This window comes from Eumetopias jubatus, unplaced genomic scaffold (genome assembly GCF_037043125.1).
Source record: "Eumetopias jubatus isolate StellerSeaLion01/CBP00866 unplaced genomic scaffold, mEumJub1_p1.0 scaffold_4, whole genome shotgun sequence".
NCBI lineage: Eukaryota > Metazoa > Chordata > Mammalia > Carnivora > Otariidae > Eumetopias > Eumetopias jubatus.
The window spans coordinates 5,727,598-5,752,710 of NW_028274810.1; the positions used below are offsets into that span (position 1 = coordinate 5,727,598).

At 39.9% G+C, this 25,113-nt stretch overlaps 1 protein-coding gene across 2 annotated transcripts in view; it reads right to left on the minus strand.

Annotated features, from left to right (window-relative positions):
• PDE4DIP (phosphodiesterase 4D interacting protein) overlaps positions 1-25,113 on the minus strand; it is a 213,345-nt gene that overhangs the window by 74,093 nt on the left and 114,139 nt on the right. The window contains exon 1 of one of the 2 annotated variants that reach the window (XM_028101957.2): positions 5,467-7,002. The exons of the other annotated variant lie outside the window; for it this stretch is intronic. Within the exon in view, the coding sequence (XP_027957758.2) occupies positions 5,467-6,591 (1,125 nt within the window). The 5' untranslated portion in view covers positions 6,592-7,002. Of the gene's footprint in view, positions 1-5,466; positions 7,003-25,113 lie in introns of those variants that run through there. 2 annotated transcript variants of the gene reach the window in all.

Genomic DNA, 25,113 nt, shown 5'->3' on the forward strand with positions numbered 1-25,113 from the left:
CAATCCTGTAGAACAATCTAGGCAGAAGGAACAGCTAATGAAAAAGGCTTACAGTGGCTATGAGCCCAGGACAGAAAGGTCTATGTGGTTAGAGTAGCACTTTCCAACAGAAATATAATGTGAGCCATGTATGCAAATTTAAAATTTTGTAGTACCTTCACTGACTAAAGTAAAAAACAGATGAACTCAATTTCAATAAAATACTGTATCTGAGCCAATATATTATATCCAAAGAATTATCATAGATAAAAATTATCAACCAAGTATTTTACTTTCCTTCATACTCAGTCTCTGAAATTCGGGGTGTACTTTATACACACAGCATATCTCAATTCAGGCCAGCCGCATTTCAAGTGTTCAACAGCCACATAAGCCTGGGGGCTACCTTGCTGTCTAGCACAGGGCTAAGGCCTACTGAGCACCGACAAGAGGAAGCCAGGGGCCAGGTCATTCAGAGCTTCTACAGCAGGGTTAAAGAAGCTGGAGTGCATTCTCATTGAAATGAGAATGGACTGCAGTGTTTTTAAAAAAGAAAAGTAATGCAATTGTATTTATATTTTTAAAAGATCACTATAGCTGTGGTGATTGGACTGGGGAGGCCAGTAGGAGCAGGGAGACCACACAGGAGACTGCTTCAGTACTGTAGGTGAAAGAGAACAGTGGCTGGGATGATAGTGGTAGGAATGGAGGGGGAGAGAAATAGATCTATTTGGACATGTTCTGAAAGGGGAGTCAACAGGGCTGGAGAGGGAGAAAGAGAAAAGAAGCAAAGATGACTCCTAGAAAAACTGAGATATTTGTTGCTGTGGGTATAACAGGCAGCCTTGCCCTGAAGCACTGTGAATTATGTCACGCCATGGGAGAAGTAACTGTATGAACAGATATTCACAACAATTCTAACTGATAAAGAAATAATTTTATCATTTATTTAATGATAAAACATTCTCTACAAAACTCGGCTTCTCAGTTCCTCACTGTAAAACACCTTTCCAGTGAAATCTATTATAAATATGTTTCAAATTTAAACCATAACAAGCAGAATTCAAGAAAATAGCTTCAAGTTTAAAATGGCAGGGAAGGTGGTCCTATTTATTCACTTTATTTAAAAGACTTTATTTGAGAGAGAGAGAGAGGGAGAGAGAGCGGGAGCACAGAGGTAGGGTGGGAAGGAGAAGCAGACTCCCCACTGGCAGAGAGCCTGATTGTGGGGCTTGATCCCAGGACCCTGAGATCATGACCTGAGCCAAAGGCAGACACCCAATGGACTGAGCCACCCAGATGCCCCTATTCGCTTTATTTTTTTTTTTAAGATTTTATTTATTTAATTGACAGAGAGAGAGAGACAGCGAGAGAGGGAACACAAGCAGGGGGGGTGGGAGAGGGAGAAGCAGGCTTCCCACAGAGCAGGGAGCCCGATGCGGGGCTCGATCCCAGGACCCCGGGATCATGACCTGAGCCGAAGGCAGTCGCTTAACCAACTGAGCCACCCAGGCGCCCCAACCCCTATTCACTTTAAACCAAAGAATCTCAGAACTGTGAAGGAAACTTTATAAACTATCTGGTCTAATCCCATCGTACATTGGAAGAAACGGAGACTTAGAGAAGATAAGCAATGTCTGAAGCTACACAGGAAATCAGGAAAAGGGTCCAGTTAAACCAGATGCACTGAAGCTGCGAATTTATCTTTCAATCTCTATAAACCCACTGGCTACCATATTGCCTGGAATGTTGTAGGGACTAAAAGTTTCTGTTTAATAAGAGAAGAACAAAAAAAAACACAAATAAAAACAGGCCTGTCTCCTAATGCCCAGTCCAATGCTCTAATCCTTCGGTGGCTCTTTAGAAATAAGACCAGATCGATAGATATTTAACAAAGACATTTCAACAGCAACTTTAAACCCAAAGAATGCCACAGAACAGTACATGACGAATGTGATTTAATCTGAACCCATCTTGGCATTAATAATCGCAGGAAATCTCTAAATCTGTAAATGTAATGTACTGACCTAAAGGCTGGAAGATGTCTGTTTCGTTTTTATTTATAACACTTTATTATTGAACATCTCAGAAAAATGTCCTTTCAGACAGCGGTGTGTCTGCCAAAAGACCACTTAGCAAAGTCCCCTGAGTTAATGGCTCAGAATGAATTCTTGAGAAATATCAAGTACATAAACCAATATCTCCTAAGACAATTTTATAAAACCTGAAATCAGTAATACTCAATTTGGCTGAATCAGTGTTAATTGCCAGACTACAGGTTACTAAAATCATGTTAACCATACTAATGTAATTTTAAATTAAACTGTCTTTGACTCATTTAGGACAAAAGCTTCCCAGCATCAGAAAAGAGAATTGCTTCCAGGCCTGATGTTGCATAAAATAAGACCTTTAGCCTAAAAAGGCAGTTATTTAGATCTGTGTTAACAGCATTTTTCTTGGCACCTCCTAGTCCTCACAATAGCCAAGTCTTAGATCTGGAACTGCTGTGGTTTTCTATCCTATTGTTAATAATGGGAGATACAAAAGGGCTATCAACTAGCATAAAATTAAAGGCCTAATCTTTGAGCAGCATCTAATGCCTACACCTTCCAAAGGGCCTGATCTAGGTTATGTAGCTAAACTGTGAGAGGGATAAATACTCCATAGCCACACAGGGGCAGACCCTGGTGTTGCAAGGTTTAGAGCAAAGATCTCTTGCTCTGTGAATTTAGATAGAAAAGGAAATTGCACATGAGCCAGAGCTGAATTGATGTTTACTAAGTGACCACACCCCTCCTATCATCTCTTCTAGTTCAGGGCCACACAATAAAGGAAATTACCAACTAGCATAAGGCTTCAATCTCTTTCTGTAGATATTTAAACTACCTTGGGTTTTCAAGCGTAAATTCTGTGGAAAGCAAATAAGTCAATTTGCATAATGCCAGAAAATTAGTAAGCAGGAGTACTGCACTGTTGCTATTTTTCTTTAATATAGAAGGAGCGCCTGGGTGGCTCAGTCGTTAAGCATCTGCCTTCGGCTCAGGTCATGATCCCAGGGTCCTGGGATGGAGCCCCGAATCAAGCACCGCATCGGGCTCCCTGCTCAGCTGGGAGCCTGCTTCTCGCTCTCCCTCTGCTGCTCCCCCTGCTTGTGCTCTCTCTCTGTGAAATAAATAAAATTTTAAAAAAAGAAAGAAGAGAAAGAAAAAAGCAATCAGAAGGAACTCTGATGATGACATTTAATAGTGTATAGAATAGGTACGTGGAGGATTAAACAAAGGAATCAAAATGACCTTACAGAACAATCTTGCTCTTTAGGATGGGAGCTGTTCTTTGTATTTGTAGTAGAATTTAACTAAAGAAAAAATTTTTTCTTTCATGGTTTTTTCTTTCTACAACCTAAAAACATAAGTACCAAACTAATTTACATTGATTTCTACTCTTTCCACATTTATTCAGAGAAACAGACAAAAACCAGTCTGCCTTTGTCCCAGTTAGCTCTGTTCGGACATAAACCACAACAGGCCCTAAGGAGCTTAAAAGTCAACCAGATTTTAACAACAGATCAGAGACCCCTAATACAGATTTTATTTACAAACACCCTGAGCCCAATTTAATCTATATCCCCCCACATCCTTAATTACTGGAGAAAGTGGCACAGCAATTAAATGCCATTATTCTTTAAGCTGAATGTTTTCTCCCTCCTCTCAATGTTTTATTACTCTACAAACAGTAAAAAGAATGTAAGCCAAGTGACAGCAGAAAGATTACACACTACAATTTAAAGGTCTATTTTTTCCAGTGTCCAAATGTAATGAAGCAAAGGAACCTGATCTAAAGGTACAGTTACTATAGTTTAAATGTGCTCATTAGGATGACAATTTTCTTCACTGACTCCCTAAAGAATCTCCTTGAAATCTTTAGGTTACAGAAAGAAGATTCTTTATTTAAAATATTATTTAATTCAATGTACATCAGGAAATGTGATTTCATATACAGAATAATAAAAAGGTTCTGGCTGAGAATGGTTAAGAATCTTTGACTCGCCTAAGTTATTTAAACCATGAGCTTTCCTCTAAACGGAAAGGCTGCATGAGACAGTCTTTAAAATCCTTCCCAATCATAAAATTTGTTGAGTCCAAGCACCAAATGATAGTATTTTTAATTAAGTGTGGAGAAACAAACTCTTGTTTTGCCTGTAATTTCCTAATTTTCCTTACCTTTCTACAATATTGGCCATATTTGAGGGGGAAAGGGGTTTATCTGCCATCTACCCTGTCCAGATTATCTGTAGATCCTAATATGAAAACACCATGTTTAATTTGTGACATCTATGTCTGGTTGCAGAAATACTGTTAAAACCCAAATTCAACTGTGAAGTTCCACTGAAAGAAAAGGAAGCAAAAGAAAAGAAGTATGGAGAATTAGGCATTCTAAACATTTTATACAAATGAAAACACAATTTAAAACTTTTTGTTATTTATCCTTTTTCATAATACCTCATATATGTTTCTGACAGTTTTATGTAAATTTAAAAATATTTCTCCCATTTTTCTGCTAAGTTCTAATAATCTGTATCAAGTAGAATATGCCAGATGTTTCACAAAGTTAAGTGAACTTAGCATTCACTGTTGCTGCAGAAACAAAATAGCACCTGTCAGGTCCCCATATATAGCTGAATTTAAAAGGTTGGTATGAAATCAACTGGGCAGAAATGAATAGCTCAAATTAAGATCAAGTGCCATCTTCTAGTCACTAAGAAATTCAAGAGTATAATGGAGGAAACCTTTCAAGAGGATGTCAAACATCCTCTTAACAGAGCTCTGTAGGCAAACTGGCTGTGAACAGTTTTTGCCTTAGTGTTTTAAATGACACTTGAATTCCCAGTTTCTTTTATGAGCAAGTCATTAGTCCTCAAATGACTTATTTATTATAAATATTGCCCAAAAAGTACAACACTTTGGTGGATTAATAGGTTTTCCCCAAATCTTTATCCTATGCCCTAATCAGTTGGAGACACACCTCTGGGATGAAACACTTGATGCTCTAGGGAGAACTAACTAGAGAACTCCCTCATGGACTGGGAGAAAACATCTATAAATCTAAAAATGAAAACAAAGCAAAAAAAGAAGGAGGTGGGAGACAGAAAAAGAGGCAAGAGGAAAGAGTTCTAGGGCCAGATATAAGATTAAATGTTTTTTTATAGGGTAAAAGTCAATTAAAAAGTCTTCTTGCCTAAAATTTCTGTGATTTTGATAATTAACAGAAGGCCAATGGATAATGTTACAAGGAGGACTGTGAAAAGCCAGTTAGTTGAGTGTGAATCACATTTACTAAAATGAGACACAAGCAAAGATGCCGCAAAAATGGGCTCAGTGATTAGTTCTCTCAAGTGTAGAATATTAACCTTCACCTAGGCAGAAATCATGTGAAGCCTGAGGCCAGCTAACTATAATCAGAAAGGCACTATGTAGCCATTTTGTATACCTGGACCCGAAGTGGCAAATAATCTTCACAGAGATCATCCCACAGCTCCTGGAGGTCTGAAAGCTCCAAGGGATAACTCACAGGTGTCTTGTAAAGGGGTTTCAAAGGCCGGTTATGGAAACCGGAACTAACTCCATCTGTCATGATATGGCCAGGCCTGGCTCCAGGTGGGCTGGATTTCACTGGAATAGGAAGCTTGCTCCCTCGGGGACTCTGGATAGGCTTATAATCGAGACCTTTAATCATGTTAAGAGCTAGCTCCAGCTTGTGGTTACATATATGCTGTGGAGCCTGTTCATCTGAACAACAGTCACACTTTGCAAGTTCCTTTGCACTTCTCTCTGTTTCCTCATCCTTTTGTTGTGGAGGACTAGCCTGGACACTTGCATCCAAAGATTCCACAGAGGATCCTGGTGTCCCTTCCTCCATGCTTTCTCCATCTGGGGGTACCTTTGTACTTGGTAAATCCGATGGCCCAACCTCAGACAATGCTGGTTCTTCAGTGCAAATGCTGGTGGACCACCTAGAAGAAGGACCACACGAGATACTTCTGGCCACCTTTCGAGGCACCTTACAAATGGCTTCATAGTCAGAATCAGCGACCCGCAAGGCTGCACAACCACGGCATCTCCTGGGTCGGTTTCCAGGACCTTCCGAACCATGGCAGCTGTGTAGCTCCTGAATCTGATCCTCGTTTTCTACCCAACACTCAAACCCTGAATAGGCAAAGTCTTCCTGGAGCAGTGCAGAGTATCTTACATCGGGTAAGCCGGAAATGTCAACCGTCCCAATCCCCGCCTTGGTTTCCGTGCTGGAGTCATCGTTATTCTTACGATACATGCTAGCAATGCAGAACTTGAGGCGGTCCTTCTCCAGCAGCAGTTTTTGCAAACGCTCAATAGAAAGAGCTTCGATCCGGGCAATAACGGTGTCGAATCTATAGATACGATCAAGCATGAAAGCACACTTGCTGCAAGCAAATTCGGCTTTGCCATCGCGGGCGACATCCTTGCCCAGGACGTGCGAAAGCAGAACCTGGAGGTTGAGCTTAGATGCCGTGTGGAAGATCCAGCGCCGCTGGTTTCCACACAGCTCCCGGGCACAGATCCTGCAAATCTCCTTCATCTTCTCTCCTAGCGATTGCCGAGCTTCCCTGAGGCGGCTGCTGCTTGGTGTTCAATCACTGACGCTTCGCTGCGCTCCGTCTCCCGCCTCGGTGGCCTCCGGCCGGCATGGCACAGTCCGGTGGGGTCCCCACTCTGCAGGGGCGCACCTCCGCCACCCGCGCGCTGGCTCTGGGTACCAGAGTGGGCAGCCCCGCCCCTCGGGAAGGGGGCGGGCGTAGAAACGCCTTAGGGGGATGCTGAGTGACAGCAGCGCAGGCCACGCTCGAAACCTGCCCTGTCCCCTCCAGCTGTCTCTCCCGCCTGCCGCCGCGCCCCCAACGTCCTCCCTTCTAGCAGGCTGGGTTCGCGGTACACTAGCAGCAGCCCGCTGCTGACGCAAAAACTCGGAGATCGAGGATCAGATTTCAAGATGGCGCCAGCGCCTCGGCGCCTGCGGCCAGCGGCGGGTTCCTCTGGGAGCTGTAGTCCGGGAGGCCGCTCCCCGCTCTGCGCATGCGCGGTGGCGAGAGTGTTCCCCTCACCCCAAATCGGGTCGCAGCTCCTCGCGGTGGAACCGAGACCTGGCTCCTTGTGGGTACCGGTGGACAGCAGGACGCGCGCTGGCCACTACCAGGCTCCTTTCATCTGCTAAGATTTCACCCAGCGAACGCACCAGTTCCCTAGTGGATCGTCCCTCCCGCCCTAACGGGATGACCCGAGGATCTGCGTGGGGAGGAGAAAGTTGAATCCCCTCCCCCTCTCTCCACGGCTAGTGCCACGTACTCTGGATAGAACAGCCTGGCAGCGCCACTAGGTACCGCTGCGCGTCGCCTCCCTCCCGCCAGCAGCCCCACCTCTTCTCCCTACCCAGTCGGGTGCCGGGATTAAAAGGCCCTGGGGCTGCAGCGGCGGGCGGGGAAACAGGGTTGGTAAACCAGAGGTGGTAGTTAGGACGGATTTTAAGAGGGTACATTCAACCTCTCCCTCGACAATTGGGAGTATCTAGAGAAGAGGACAAGTGTTTCTCTTCCTCGCAGTGCTGGGGGTGGGCGGTGGATTTAGCACTGCTGGACGATTTGCCCTTTTTTAGAAAAGAAAAGAGGACACAAAGTCACCTGAGAAAGAGTCCGGCAAATACCACGTGAGCGCAGCTGGTTAACCAAGATTTTTAAAACAGGGGAAAATGGGTTTTTTCAAGAATGTAGACACCTGAGAGCAGATTACCATCATCAAATTCTCTTTCAGGTTCAGGTGGACTGCAGTCCCTGTTTTGGGGGTGGGGAGGGTACGCAAAGTTTAGAACAAAAGACATAGCTTCTTTGAGCAAGAGTGCAGAGTGCCAGGGAGTACTGAGGTCTGCAGAATTAGGGCTGGACATTTCACTGACTACAGTTAAGTACCCTGTCTTATTCAACAATATACAGTTGTCACCCCATCCTTGGGTATAGAACTTAGAATGCACACAAACTGGGGGGAAGCTGGAGCTCTGAGTAGGAGGAATCCAGGTGTCAACTTCCATTTATAATAGAGAATTCCCTTCTTGGCTTGAGAGGCATGCAGACACCAGACAGGAAGTAAAACAGCCCCCCCCCGGCAATCACCTGGAGTCCCCCCAGAACAGGACATTTCCCAGTTACAAAAATGCTAAATTTCACTGGCTTGCCGTTGGGAGAGGTTAAGGCCAGCAACAGTCTGAAGTATTTCTCAACGTCATCTCTAGGACAGAGCCCATACTCCTAAGCAGGAAGACATTAAAATGCCTTCAATAAGAACCCAGAAAAAAACACCAAACTTCCTATGGAGAATTAAAAGAAATGATTTAGAAGTGTTTTAACAGTGCTTGGCTCATTGGATAATAGCTTATACTGTTATTTCAATATTATAATGGAATATTTTAAGATGATTTTAAAACTTTGTGGGGCTCTGCGCCCTTAAGATTGTATTGTTCTCTTATTTAATCACCAAAACAAAATCTTAGTAGCTCCATCTTGAGAGAAGAACAGTCCTTTGTATCTTTGGGTTTGGGAGGTTACAGAACTTTGCATATGTTATTTCACCTAAATATGCATGTTCTGGCCCTAAAACCAAGAATGTAAAATAGACTTCCAAGTAAAACTCACTACAGCTGCATTTTTGCCTGCCTCTAGGTATATGAACTTCAAAGTCAAAAGAAAGTAAACAATAATCTTTGAAATCTGTAGTGATCTATAGAGAGGTAAAGAGTTTCTGGACTCACCTACCAACAGACAGCGTCAGGACTATACCCTGCTGTACCCTGTCTGATGTGTAGTTCTAAAGAGCTGAAAGAACTCAAAAGGTCCATAGAAGTGCAAATTAAGTCCTCTTCCTCAATTGTCAATGCAAGCCGCATTTTCTTACTGGGGAAAAGGCTAATGAAATAAAGTAATTAATGAAACAAAGTGTTTTTCAGGAGCAAGTTAAATAATACTTTTTAGTATTCTCTATTCCTTAATAAGATTTTGCATCTGATTAATAGTTTCTAAACTTTAATGACAGTATATAGGTAGCTTGGTGTAGAAGTGCAAATGAGTATAAATGGAGAAAAAGTAGTTTTATCATTGAAGAATAGGTTCGCTAGATATAAGTAAAGATCAACATACAGAGAGAGCTATACATATCTAGGCTTCCAACAACAGATAGGAATAAATCACTCAACAATCACAGAACATTTGGAAATAGCACTCTACTCACTCCTAGAAAATATATTTTAAAAACATTATTTTGAAGTGTATAGTAAACTATTATAGTACTAGAACTGGTCCTAATATGATTATTTGGTATTACAGAATTTCATCCCAACTAAATTTCATCCCATCTAAAAGATCACTGGTGTATAGATAACAAAACTTGAACATAAAAATTAAAAAATAAAACTTACAGGGGCACCTGGATGGCTCAGTCGGTTAAGTATCTGACTTTGGCTCAGGTCATGATCTCAGGGTCCTGAGATAGAGCTGCACTGGGTTCCCTGCTCAGCGGGGAGTCTGCTCCCCCTCCCCTCTGCCCCTTCCCCTGCTCTTGCACACACTCTTTCTCTCCCTAAAATAAATGAATAAAACTTAAAAAAAAAAACTTAGAAAAATCAGGTGATAATAAATTCAGAACTTCATGGTCCTTATCAATATCACCTTGGTTAATATTTTGCATTTAGTTAATACTGGCTACCTATGGGGAGGGAAATAAAACTGGGGGTTGAATAGGAACATTTACTTTTTTTATATATATACTATGTGTCATTTGAATTTTTGGAAATAAATGTGTATTCATGTATTTAAATTTTTTTTAATTAGAAAATATTCAATAGTAAAAACTAAGACTTGTGCCAATTTAACACACTAATATCAGAGTCTAAGTGGTAACACTTAAACCTAAAATGAGAATTTTTTAATATATATGGTAACTACATGTATTATATATGTGGACAACTTATATAAACAAAGATTCAAAGGGGATATACAAGTTATTAAATAGTGATTATGTCTGAAGAGTGGAATTATGGATACTTGTTTTCTTCTTCCTTCATTTGTATTCTATAATTTTCTGTATTAAGCATGAATTGCTTTTGTGATAAGACAAAAAACTGTTATTAAGAAATAGGTAAGATAAACACATTTTGATATATTTATACAATACTAGTTGGCAATAAAAAAAAAATCTGATACCCACAACATGAATGAATCTCAAAAGCATGTTAAGTGAAACAAGCCGTATACAAGGCAGTACATTCTGTGTGATTCCTTTTAAGTCTACCAATGAGAAAAATTGAATCCACAGTGGTAGAAGTGCAGAAAGTGGTTATGAGGGATGACATAGGGTAAGAACTGGTTGCAGAGGAGCACAAAGGAATTTTCTGGGGTGATGAAAATGTTCTATATATTGTTTTCAGTGATGGTTACATGGATGTGTACAATTCTCCAAGTTCATTGAACTGAATGCTTAGATCTGTAGATTTTATATATGTTAGAATAGTTCAATAAAAAATAAAAAGGAAATAAATATAAAATATGTATTACCCATAAACTTTTAATCTGAGAGTTTTTTTTGTAGTTAGGAATTAACCCCCACTTTATCATAAGAATAGCTTTGAAAATTGGGAAGATAAAATATGGCCTAGAAAAAATTCTAATAAAAGCCCAACTGCAAATTCAAAACTTTATAAATACTATCCATAGGGGCTTTGAAAAACATTTTATATGCATATGCACACCACACATACATGATTGAAGCAAGGCATGCCGATAAGGTAAGACTTGGCGCTTCTGATGGGCGCCTGGGTGGCTCAGTTGGTTGGGCGACTGCCTTCGGCTCAGGTCATGATGGAGTCCCGGGATCGAGTCCCGCATCGGGCTCCCTGCTCAGCGGGGAGTCTGCTTCTCCCTCTGACCCTCTTCCCTCTCGTGCTCTCTATCTCTCATTCTCTCTCTCTCTCAAATAAATAAATAAAATCTTAAAAAAAAAAAGACTTGGCACTTCTGAGATGATTTAGAATAGGATAATTACTTCTAACACTTATCAAAGTTACATTTTAAGGGAAAATTGGACTGAGAACAGGTTTCATAGTATGATAAGCTGTTACGAATTAAATTGTTAATTTTATATATCAGCAGCTTGACCTCAAAATGTGTTGATAAATGCATTCACAGCACTTATTAGCTATATGTACTAGTTAAATCATTTATATCTGGCCTTTAATTTCCTAGTCTACAAAGTAAACTTGTTGAATTTAAACAGTAGATTTTAAATTTTGGCAGGCATCAGAATCCCCTGGAGGGCTTGATAAAACAGATTGCGGGGACCTACCTCCTAGAGTTTCTGATTCAGTTCGCCTTGGGGGGAGCCCAAGAATTTGGATTCCTAACAAATTCCTGGATCTTGCTGATGCTGCTGTCTGGGAATCACACTTTGGAAAATCACTGAATTAGAGCTATCCTAAACTGTATTCAGAAAAATCTCAGTCAAAAGATTAGAAGTTCTGCAGAGTAATAAAAAACCCCATCAATGAAGAACTACTTACAGATTGTCGAATTTAGAGAACTATATTCTCATTTGAATCAAAATTCCTAAGTAGTATTATGGTAAAGATCTTTTGCACTATCTCTATTTTGACCTCTAGATTTTGGGGCCTGGGAAGTATCTCTTAGAACCATAGCCACTTTTGTAACCACTATGTTGTAGAACTTCTAAGACCTAATTCTGGGGTGGTGAGTTATTTCCAAGTGAATTAGACGGAAAATTCCCATGTCCCAAACAGTTGTGTTAGGTTTCACTGCCCTAGTTATGACATTGGAAATAGTTGTTCTAATTACTAAAAACTATGCCTCCCCCCCCAAAAAAAAGTGATTTTGGCAGATAAGCTAAAGCAGATAAGGAAATGTAAGAATATTAAAGTAAGGCCAGTTAAGCTTTATGGAAACACAAGCATGTGCATGACTCCCCTGTGACGGTTGGAAATATTTAAGAAGCCAGAAGCAATCATGCTTTGCATTAATTAATAACACAGCATTTTGAAAGACTTGTTTTAAAACCAGGAGATTACCAGTTCAACTACAGATTGCAATATGGTCATCAGCAGAATCCATCTTAAAATAGTGAAGAGTCTTTCAAGTAATTAAATACCTATAGCTAAAATAAAAATAAAAAATAAAAATAAACACCTATAGCTGTTTAAGTGAATATTATTTTTTTATTTTTGAGATTTTATTTATTTGAGAGAGAGAGAATGAGAGAGAGCACATGAGAGGGGTTAGGGTCAGAGGGAGAGGCAGACTCCCTGCCGAGCAGGGAGCCTGATGAGGGACTTGATCCAGGGACTCCAGGATCATGACCTGAGTCAAAGGCAGTCGCTTAACCAGCTGAGCCCCCCTGGTACCCATTTTTTTAAATTTTTTTAAAGATTTATTTCAGAGAGAGGGAGACAAGCTGATTCCCCACTGAACGGGGAATCCCATGCTGGGCTCCATCCCAGGACCCGAGATCATGACCTGAGCCGAAATCCAGAATCTGAAACTCAACCGACTGAGCCACCCAAGTGAAAGGCACCCGAAGTGAATTTTAAAGTACATGTTAAGTAAACCAACCAATGAGCAAGAATTTGCACAAACTCAGTATGTCTTTTCTCTGTCTTTAGTGAGCTTTCAGTTTAGTTGAAGGGGAGAAAATGTGCATGCCAAAATTAGTGCAACTGACTGGCAAATGAAATGGTACTGATGAATTCAATAAGAGTGCAGAAAAAACTGAAATTAGTATGGGCTGAAATAGTTGAGGGGGACGAGAGTGGCACTTGAGATGGGTCTTAGGATGAAATAGTTGAGGGGGACGAGAGTGGCACTTGCGATGGGTCTTAGGATGTTGGAAACAAAGAAAGGGACTTCAGAAAAAGAAAAGGGCATCAATAGTCTTAGAAGTGGGTTGGATACATTGCTAGCCTATATAAAGGGAGATGTTGGGGATTTTGAGGGGCATCTGAATGGCCTGGCTCATCCTACTTTATACAACTTATCCTCTATAATTGTTCATTCAGAGAACACTTATGAAGAGCCAACTGTAAGCCAGACACTATGCTATGGTGCTGTGGAAGCTCTGGCAACTAGAATTTATGTTCAGCAAAGGCGAAAGAATTTGGACTTAATGTTATGGACTTGAACAAAGAATGGCATGGTGAAAACTTCATCTTAGGAAGATTAGCCAGACAACAGGATGGACTGGAATTTCTGGGAGAGATTTTGGGACGGTTATAGGAAGACCTGCTAAAAAGCCATTGCAGTTATTCATATGTGGGGTAATAAAAAAAAAAAAGTCTGTGGGAATGCAAGCTGGTGCAGCCACTCTGGAAAACAGTATGGAGATTCCCCAAAAAGTTGAAAATAGAGCTACCCAACACCCAGCAATTGCACTATTGGGTATTTACCCCAAAGATACAAATGTAATGATTTGAAAGGGTGTCTGCACCCCAATGTTCATAGCAGCAATGTCCACAATAACCAAACTATGGAAAGAGCCCAGATGTCCATTGATAGATGAATGGATAAACAAAACGGGACACACACACACACACACACACACACACACACACACACACACACACAATGGAATTATTTCGCAGCCATCAAAAAATGAACTGTTGTCATTTGCAATGACATGGATGGAACTAGTGGGTATTATGCTAAGTAAAATAAGTCAATCAGAGAAAGACCATTATCCATATGATCTCACTGATATGTGGAATTTAAGAAACAAAGCAAAGGATCATAGGGGAAGAGAGGAAAACATGAAACAAGATGAAACCAGAGAGGGAGACAAACCATAAAAGACTCTTAATCTTAGGAAACAAACTGAGGGTTACTGGAGGGGTGGGGAGTGGAGGGATGGGGTAACTGGGTGAGGGACATTGGGGAGGCTATGTGTTGTAATGAGCACTGGGTATTACATAAGACTGATGAATCACAGACCTGTACCCTTGAATATGTTAACTAATTGAATTTAAGTAAAAAACAGTCTGATGTAGAAATGGAAAGAAAGTGGTAAATATGAGAATCATTTTGAGGGAATGAAGAGCAGGACTTGATGACACAAACATAGGATGAAGGAAAAAAGGATTAAAGATGAAAATTAGGTTTTTGGTCTCAAAGACTGGTAGAAAACATGGTCCAAATGAACAGAAGTGTGAGAGTTGAGTCCATTTGCAAAAAGATAGCGAAAAATTTGATTAGGAACATGCTGAGTTTAGGTGACTGAAAAAACTAAGCGGGGGCGGGGGGCGGAACTAAGTGGTGCTCTTCTGCAATCAAAGCCCAGGTGAGATGGGGACAGAGTTTCAAGAATGAGAGGGACAATTAAGGTCAAAAGCTAGGGAGAGATTAGTAGGCGAGATAAGGTCAAGCATATCATTTTCTGTAACTGTAACTTGTAAACTTGTGACTTGCAAACTTCAGAGTTATTACCTTTAGTTCCTCAGAATCCTTCCCTATCAGGTTAAACACCAAATTTGGGATTCTTTTTCTGAACATCTCTAGCATGTTCAGAAATGTTGCTTTAGGGCGCCTGGGTGGCTCAGTTGGTTAAGCGACTGCCTTCGGTTCAGGTCATGATCCTGGAGTCCTGGGATCGAGTCCCACATCGGGCTCCCTGCTCAGCAGGGAGTCTGCTTCTCCCTCTGACCCTCTTCCCTCTCATGCTCTCTCTCTCTCTCATTCTCTCTCTCTCAAATAAATAAATAAAATTTTTAATAAAAAAGGTATTAAAAAAAAAGAAATGTTGCTTTACATTTTCACTACATATTCTATTTCCGATTCTTGAAACCTAAAACCTGAACCATGTCACTAGGTTTAGAAGCTTACCCCTCTAATCATCCTCCATACTATTTCCAGAACATTCATAGTAAAGATCCGTCGTTGTCCACTATAAGATGAAGTCCAAAACCCTCGGCTTGGCATTTCAATATCTCTACAGAAAATTCCTAATCTACTTTTCAGCTGCATCTCATACTCCCTCCCTAATCATATGGTGTGGTGACAGGACATAAACTGCTTTATTATCTGTATGACCCACCTCCCTCTTTTCTAATCTGATGGTCAGGCCCTTAGCATTATCTTAACTTGGGAATTTTTGCAGAGCAAAGAGCAGAGGCTTAAGTCAAATGCATTTCCTGACTTTAATAAAATTCTAAACCAAGTGAGAAGATTAAGCCAGGTGTCCCAGTGGGGAAGAGGAGAAAGAGGTCTTTGAGGTTAACAGAAAAGGAGGGGGTGAGATTTCACTCTGATCAGAAAGAGACTGGTTGGGCCGGGGGTGGGGTGAGGGGGGGTGGGGTGCGTGCCTGGGTGGCTCAGTCGTTAAGCGTCTGCCTTTGGCTCAGGTCATGATCCCAGGGTTCTGGGATCGAGTCCTTCCTCGGGCTCCCTGCTTAGTGGGAAGACTGCTTCTTCTTCTCCCACTCGCCCTGCTTGTGTTCCCTCTCTCACTGTGTCTCTCTCTGTCAAATCAATAAATAAAATCTTAAAAAAAAGGAAGAAAGAAAGAGACTGGGGATCAGAGAGTAACAGGGATCCACCTCCATTCCATATTAGTGCCCCAGAGAAGCAGTAGGACCTGAGGGGGAAATGCAATGGGTGACTTGGAGAGGCTGGACTCTATATCAAGGGGTTCTGGCTCCATAAAAGACTAACATAACAAGCTGTCAGAGTTGGCAGAACCATGCTTTTTGGGGAAGGGGTACTTCAGGGGTGGACCATTGGTAAGAGTAATCCCTTGATTCTTTGGCACCTGATAAAAACCATCACTTTCACATAACAGAGAGTAGGGAGCGATGTATGTACCAAATGGATGAAATTGAACTTCCTGCTAGCCTGATTAGGATAGGGACTCAGGGTAACATTCAATTGATTTAAAGAAAGTAAAGAAATGTGGTATTTCCTGCTTAACTGAATTTGTTTTGTTTTGTTTTTTAAAGATCTTATTTATTTATTTGACACAGAGAGACACAGCGAGAGAGGGAACACAAGCAGGGAGAGTGGGAGAGGGAGAAGCAGGCCTCCCGCGGAGCAGGGAGCCCGATGCGGGGCTCGATCCCAGGACCCTGGGATCATGACCTGAGCTGAAGGCGGACACTTAACGAATGAGCCACCCAGATGCCCCTTAACTGAATTTGTGAACAAAGGGTCATACCCACTGCGAACCTTCTGTAGGTGTTCACTGAGGCTCAGTCCTAGACCCTTTCACCTCACTATTTTTATTTTCTTTCAATATCATCTCATCCTTTCCCATCTTTATACCGGTAACTTTCCATTTATATCTTTATCCCAGAATTTCCTCTGAGTTCAAATCTGAAATAGCCAACTACCTATTTGTATCTGCATATGATATGTCAGAGACATCTCAAAATTACGCTCTTCCCCTTACCTATAATACCCCCCACACTCGTCCCTCCTAACTGTCTACTAGAGGTCAGCAAACTATGAACTGTGGGCTAAATTTGTCCCCCACCTGTTTTTTTAAATAAAGTTTTATTGGAACATACATGCCAACTCATTTATGTATTGTGTATGGCTATTTTTGTGCTACAATGGCAGAAACCTAATGACCTGCAAGGTCTAAATTATTTACCATCTGGCCTTTTACAGAAAATTTGGCTAATCCCTGCTCTTTGTTTTCTTCAAAGTACTTATTACAATTTGCAATTAGCTATTTGTTTGATTACTTGGTTATTTATCTATCTCCCTTATTAGATACAAGCTCCTTAAGGGGAAGAGCTCTTGCCTTTCTTCTTTTCAGTATTTTTAAAACATTTATTATTGAAATATAGTTGACATGTAATATTATATTAGTTCCAGGTGTATAACGTAGTGATTCAACAATTCTGTACATTATTCAATGTTCACAATAAGTATAGTCACCATCTGTCACATACAATTGTCCCTATGCCATACTTTTCATCTCTGTGACTTACTTATTTTATAACTGGAAATTTGTATGTCATAATCCCCTTCACCTATTTTGCCATCCCCTCACCTCCCTTATTTGGCAACCACCGGTTTGTTCTCTGTACTTCTGAGTCCGTTTCTGTTTTTTTTGTTTTGTTTTTGAGATTCCACATATATATATATGAAATCATACAGTATTTATATATATAAAATGTATACATATAAAATGCTCTAGGTCTATCCATGTTGTTGTATGGCAAGATTTCACTCTTATTATGGCTGAGTAATATTCCATTGTATATATATACTGCATCCTCTTTATCCATCCATCTGTTGATGGACACACAGGTTGCTTCCATATCTGGGCTAGTGTAAATAATGCTGTAATAAACAAAGAGGTGATTCATCTTTTCAAATCAGTGTTTTTGCTTTCTTTGGGTAAATACCAAGTAATGGAATTACTGGGTTGTATGGTAATTCTAGTTTTAATTTTTCAAGGAACCTCCATACTGTTTTCCACGGTGGCTGCACCAGCTTGCATTCCTACCAACGGTGCACAAGGGTTCCTTTATCCCCACATTCTTGCTCACCAACCCTTGTTATTTCTTGTGTTTTTGATTTTAGACATTCTGACAAGTGTGAGGTGATATCTGCCTGTGCTTTTGATTTGCATTTCCCTGATGATCAGTGATATAGAGCATCTTTTCATGTGTCTGTTGGCCATCTGTCTGTCTTCTTTGGAAAAATCTCTATTCAGGTCTTCTGTCTATTTTTTAATTGGATTATTTCGGGGTTTTGGTGTTGAGTTGTATAAGGTCCTCATATATTTTAGATATTAATATTAACTCTTTATTAAATATATTATTTGCAAATATCTTCTCCCATTCAGTAGGTTGACGTTTTATTTTGTTGATGGTTTCTTTTGTTGTGCAAAAGCTTTTTATTTTGGTATAGTCCCCATAGTTTTATTTTGCTTTTGTTTCTCCTTGCCTAAGGAGACATATCTAGGAAAATGTTTCAAGACCGATGTCAAAGAAATAACTGCCTATGTTTTCTTCTAGGATTTTTATGGTTTCAGGTCTCAGTCTTTAATCCATTTTGTGTTTATTTTTGTGTATGGCGTAATAAAGTGGTTCAGTTTCATTCTTTTGCATGTAGCTGTCCAATTTTCCAAGCATCATTTAGTGAAGAGACTATCTTATCCCCACTGTATATTCTTGCCTACTTTGTCATAGATTATCTGGACTCTCTATTCTGTTCCAGTGACCTAGGTGTCTATTTTTGTGCCAGTACCATACTGTTTTGATCACTCTACCTTTGTAACATATCTTGACATCTGGAATTGTGATACTTCCAGCTTTGTTTTTTCTTTTTCAAGTCCGCTTTGGCTATTCAGGGTCTTTTGTGATTCCATACAAATTTTAGGATTATTTGTTCTAGTTCTGTGAAAAAAACATTGTTGGTATTTTGATAGACACTGCATTAAATGTGTAGATTGCTTTGGGTAGTATGGATATCTTAACAATATTGGTTTTCCAATCCATGAGCATGGAATATCTTTTCATTTGTGTCATCTTCAATTTCCTTCATCAATGTCTTATAGTTCTTGGAATACAGGCACCCCCTTGGTTAAATTTATTTCTTGGTATTTTATTACTTTTGGTGCCATTATAAATAGGATTGTTTTCTTAACTTCTCTTTCTGCTACTTCATTATTAGTGTATAGAAATGCAACCGATTTCTGTATATTAATTTTTTATCCTGTGACTTTGCTTAATTCACTATCAGTTCTAATAGTTTTTTAAAGGTGGACTCTTTAGGGTTTCCTATATATATTATTATGTCACCTGCAAATAGTGAAAGTTTTACTTCTTCCTTATCAATCTGGCTGCCTTTTATTTATTTTTTCTTGTCTGATTGCTATGGCTAGGACTTCCAATACTACATTGAATAGAAGTGGTGAGAGTGGACATGTTGAGGTATGTTCCCTCTAAACCTACTTTGTTGAGAGTTTTTATCATGAATGGATGTACTTTGTCAAATGTTTTTTTCCTCTATTAAGATGATCATATGGTTTTTAATCCTTTTTCTTGTTAATGAGAGGTATCACGATTGACTTGCAAATATTAAACTACTCTTGCATCCTAGAATAAATCCCATTTGATGGTGGTGAATGATTTTTTCAATGTATTGTTGGATTCAGGTTGCTAATATTTTGTCAAGGATTTCTGCATCTATGTTCATTAGAGATATTGGCCTATAGTTTTCCTTTTTTTGTAGTGTTTTTATCTGGTTTTGGTATCAGGGTAATGCTGGCCTCGCAGAATGAATGGAAGCTTTCCTTCCTTTTTTATTTTTTGAGGTAGTTTGAGGATAGGTGTTAACTCTTCTTTAGTGTTCAGTAGAGTTCACCTGTGAAGCCGTCTGGTCCTGTACTTCTGTTTGTTGGGAGTTGTTTTTGTTTTTGTTTTTGTTTTTTTATTGCTGATTCAATTTCATTGCTAGTAATTAGTCTGTTCAAATTTTCTATTTCTTCCTGATTCAGTTCTTGAAGGTTATATGTTTCTAGGAATTTATCCATTTTTTATAGGTTGTCCAATTTGTTGGCATAAATTTTTCATAATATTTTCTTATAATCCTTTGTATTTCTGTGGTATCAGTTGTTACTTCTCTTCTTCTTTTCTGATTTTATTTATTTGAGTCCTCTGTCTCTCTCTTCCTCTCCCTCCCCTAACTCGTGCTCTTGCTCTCTGTCTCCTCTTTTTCTTTTCTTTCTTTCTTTTTTTTAATAAGTCTGTCTAACTGTTTATCAATTTTGTGTACCTTTTCAAAGAACCAGCTCCTGGTTTCATTGATCTGTTCTACTGTTTCTTTTGAGGTACTTTGGACAGTATGTTTCTAGATATCAATAAATAATCATTGAGTGACTAAATGAATAAGTCAATGCCTTTCCTTTTCATCTCTTATTAAAATCTTATTCATTTCTTACAGATCACAATCTTCCCTGCCTACCCCAGCTCATGACCTTTTGTTCTTTCTCTACTGCTTTATATTTTGTTTCCATCAGCGGCTTCCTTACCTTCCAATTAGACTATCATCTCTAGAAGGCAGAGACTAAACCTTATGCATCTTTGTGTTCTTTTTTTCCTTCATGTTAACAGTACTTTGTGCACTGGCTCAATAAATACTTTTCATGAAGCCGTAATGAAATCCCTTATTTTTCCACCTCCTTTGCTGCTCTAAAGGGTCAGGACTACAATTGCCTTAGATGATAAGGCCTTTTTCTAAGACATGTTACCAATGAAGGTTTTATCTGGGAGACAGTGAGGGTGAATGGGGGTTTATAAATGAGTCTGCACTTCAACATTCATCAGCTTAATGAAAAGGATACTGAAGAGCTGCTTTTTTTTTTTTAATATTTTATTTATTTATTTGACAGAGAGACGGTGAGAGAGGGAACGCAAGCAGGGGGAGTGGGAGAGGGAGAAGCAGGCTTCCTGCTGAGCAGGGAGCCCGATGTGGGGCTCGATCCCAGGACCCTGGGATCATGACCTGAGCCGAAGGCAGATGCTTAATGACTGAGCCACCCAGGCGCGCCTGAAGAGCTGCTTTGAAAAACATCTCCTTATATGAAGTTGGCTGGAGCTGCCCCAGCTACTAATCCCTGCAAGGTCTTCAGTCTCTGCCTGGAGCATTTGGAGTGTGTTCTTGCCTTAACCTCCACGTCAAAGCTCTCCATGGTAACACTGGAATGTTTGCTATTTTAAGAAATATGCCTCACTGCATGCAGTGCTGTTTACATTAGGTTCCAAACAAGGCATAAATGCAATAGTTTGAGTGTTTGCTGATTAGTGTGAGTGGGAATGTCCTGATTGCTTAATGGATGTCTCACCCTAATTCTGTTGTCCTGTTTCATTTTTTAAGGCAACCATACTGAAATTACATGTTAATAAATATTATACTTAGGGAAAACTGGACAATAGAAAAATGAAATAAAACAAGAATTCTTCCAGACTTTCCTTTGCAAGTAAGTACATCATTTCCCCTTGCGTTCACACCCTCTAGGTCTGGTTTCATTTAAAAGGCTCTTTGAAATGAAGCTTCTACTCTCCTGAAGAAGGGAATAATGTCAATAACTGGAACTATCACCAGCTTTTCAGAGTGCAGGTCTTTCATCTGCAACTTTGTGAATATACTCACGAAGGAAGAGAAAAATGCTTTGTAAAACTTCACTTTTATTAGATTTTCTTTTTACTAAAAGATGTGGACATGTTGCTTCAGCATGGCAGCTTTATCAGAAAGCTCCTGAGTGCTCTGATCACAACCACATGCTCTCGATCTGAATGGACATGGGGGATTGGAAGCAAACATGGAGTGATGTCGATCGGTGGCATGTCAAGTTTATGGCTTTCCTTGTTGCTGTTCTATGGAGTTAATTATATGATAGAAGGTCATAAGTATTGTGTAAGTATGGCTAAAATGAATGTACAATATTTTGGTGGAATGGAAAAGGAAAACAGCTTGAGCGATAGTAAAATCAATTAAATCAAATAATCTTGATCAAAACTGTCTCTTATTTGAGGGATGGAAGGCTCTGAAGTGAAACTTCCTATACTCAAGAGATTATACCCAGTCCAGACTTTCAGACTGAGATCACATGAGAAGTACTGATCTATGGGAAATGGGATAAGAGGAGTGTTTTCACTTGGACGAGTAAGGTCTGTGAATTCTCCTTCTTCTAAAGCCCAACTGTGGTATTCTCTCAGCTGTGAGGGGTCAGGGGAGGTGGAGGAAGTGAGTCAGTCTCCAGAACTCTAGGGATGGCTTTGCTGGAGATGAGGGAATTCTTAAGTCTCTCCAGAGCAGGCCCAGAGCTTAGAAAATGAACCTGTGCCGGATGCCTGGGTGGCTCAGTTGGTTAAGCGACTGCCTTCGGCTCAGGTCATGATCCTGGAGTCCCGGGATCGAGTCCCGCATCGGGCTCCCTGCTCGGTGGAGAGCCTGCTTCTCCCTCTCCCTCTGCCTGCCTCTCTGCCTGCTTGTGCTCTCTCTCTCTCTATCTCTGTCAAATAAATAAAATCTTTAAAAAAAAAAAGAAAAGAAAATGAACCTGTGCCTTCCACATTGTGGGGGTGTGGCTTCTGTGGTTAGAGATGTCATGGCAGACAAAGGTTGAGGATACAGTGGGAGTAAGATGCTGCTACTGTTGGCAGACAAGGATGACGCCCACAGCGAAAACTTCAAATGTCACAGAGAGCAAGAGTTGTCACACATTACTGTAGACAGAGGGGGGAGACAAAGTACTTTATAATTGGTTTTATAATGTTCTTTGCCTCTAATTCAAGAATGGACTAGATGAATAGTTAACTATTTATATATTAACTAGTTAATAGTTGTGTCAAACCATGATTTGCTATCTCATGAGATGACATCGATTATCTGCTCAGTCAGTCCTCAGTCTAAACAACCCCCAGGATTGCCTTTCTAAAATGCAAATCATATGCTTTTATTCCCCTTTGCTTAACTTTTTTTTTAATTATCTGTTTTTTATAACATGAAGTCCTTAGCTTGACACTTATGGGATGTCCCTGTTATGTATTCTATCATTTTCTAACACTTAGCATATATTTGGTAATACCAATTTCTCCCAATTCCTTAACTATGTTCCATATCACTTTATATACTGTTCCTCCTATAATACACTTCTGTTTTCTGCCTGGGGTCCTCAGCCTTTAAGGCCCAGGTCAAGAGTAACTTCCAGGTGAGGTTTCTTTGACTTTCAAAGGTAGAGTTAATCCCTGTCATCTGTGGGTTCCTTTTGCACTACACATAAATTTCTATCTCTTCATTTATCGTCCTGTATTTTAGTTCTTTGTTTACATGCCAATCTCTTATTGGACTATAAACCCTTTAGAAGCTAAAACCCCCAGACCAGTCGTTCTTACTGAGCAACTATACCATCTCCTAAAGTGCACTTTCCAAATTCATGGGGTGTTTCTTGTTTTTATTGTCATCACAATGATGACTGGAGCAATGGGTGCTACATAACTAGCAATGGGCAGGGCAAAGCATTGTTCCAAATTCTGAGTGACATCTATCTATCTATCTATCTATCTATCTATCTATCTATCTATCTATCTATCTAATTCCAGTTTATATGAAATGCATTAAATAAGCAAATTCATTAAGGCAAATTCATTAATTCATTTTAACAGAGGTTATCAGGACCTGGGAAAGGGAAGAATGAGGAATTATTGTTCATGGGTAGTTTCACTGAAAAATTCTGGAAATTTTGGTTCATTGATCTTCTGAGAGCTGGTTTTGAACTTTGTCAATAGATCTCATTTGGTCAGTGACACACGTGTACATTTGTGATACTAGCTCTTCAGAACAGCAGTGGTGAATATGGGTGTGAACCCAAATAAATCTATGTTCAAATTCTGCCTTAATAACTTGGGTTACGTCACTTAATCTAAATACTGGTTCCCTACTTGCCATGGGAGGTTTATACTACTTAGTTCAAAGGTTGTAATGAGAGTTGAAAAAAACTGCATGTTCAGTCCTCCACACAGTGCTTGGAGCAGGATCAGGACTCAGAAAAAATGGGTCCTTCCTCTTTCCCCTTCCTCTTTCCCTTCACTGGCTAGCAGCATGACACTGTTTCATGGACACTCAATAAAAGCTGGGTCTCCAGGGACACCTGGGTGGCTCAGTCAGTTCAGCATCTGCCTTCAGCTCAGGTCATGATCTCAGGGTCCTGGGATCAAGTCCCATGTTAAGCCCCACATCATGCTCCATGCTCCATGCTCAGCCTCTCCCTCTCCCATGGCCCCTCCCCCACTCTTGCACACGTGCACTTTCCCCCTCTCTTTCTCTCTCTCAAATAAATAAATAAAATCTTAAAAAATATATATTTTCACTGTAGGGGTCCCTGGATGACTCAGACGGTTGAGCGTCTGACTCTTGATTTCAGATCAGGTCATGATCTCAGGGTTGTGAGGTTAAGCCCTGTGACCTGCTTGGGCTAGATATGGAGCCTGCTTAAGATTCTCTCTCTTTCTCTCTCTCTCCCTCTCTGCCTCTTCCTCCCACCCCCGCTTGCACACTTGCACATGCACACACACACGCCTATACATTTTCTCTCTCTTAAAAAAATTCTTTTTTCACTTGCAATAAAATTATGTTGCTTTCCATTACCAACATGTTACCATTATGATTGTAGTAGGAACAGTATTAGTATTATTAGTAACTCTGTAGGATTAAAATGTGAAGTTTTGTTTTGTGCTTTCATTACTGAGTGACTTTTTTTTTTTTTTCATTACTGAGTGACTTTTAAATGTTCCATGGGGCACTGGTGAGGTAATATAACTTTATATAATCACCTGAACCTAGAACTGAGTTCTGCTATATATATAAACACAATGTTAATATACAGTGAGTTTTCCATGAATTGCTATGAAAATGAAGAAAGGGTTGATTTTTGTTTTGTTTGGAAATTTACCAAGAGTTTTTCACCTTGGCGTTGTCACCCTCATTTACTAATGCCATTCCCCTTGCCGTTTTTGAATTGCCAATATAACATGACTGTATCAGGCTACATTTGAAGCTATGACATTCACTTGATTTGCCATACAGATATAAGCACCTGACTATGTCTGCTAATATAATTGTGCCCATTAATTTATATATTAAAATAAACATTAGTTTATAATAAATTATTCTTGTTATGTCTCATGTGTTACTATACCTCACAGGGTTGTTTTGAAGCTTATATTAATTTGAGTTAATATATATGGTTGGTAGAGTAGCACCTGGTGCACAGAAAATGCTACAATATGTGCTGAAGTTACTACTATTGAAAAGTTGTTGAGTATTCATTGATAAATAGTTTTAAATTGCGCTTAGAATATGTATCTAAGAAATCCTATGAATCCATTTCTAGGTTTTATATTATAGTAATGTGAACCATTTGAGTGTAACTAAATGTTCCCAAGATGTTATAGAAAGTGCTTCAATATTTCTTTTTGTCTAGGAGGTTAAAGTGAGATATAATTCTCATTTCACCAGTTTGCCCTGTACCATTCACACTCTGTTGTGGTCCT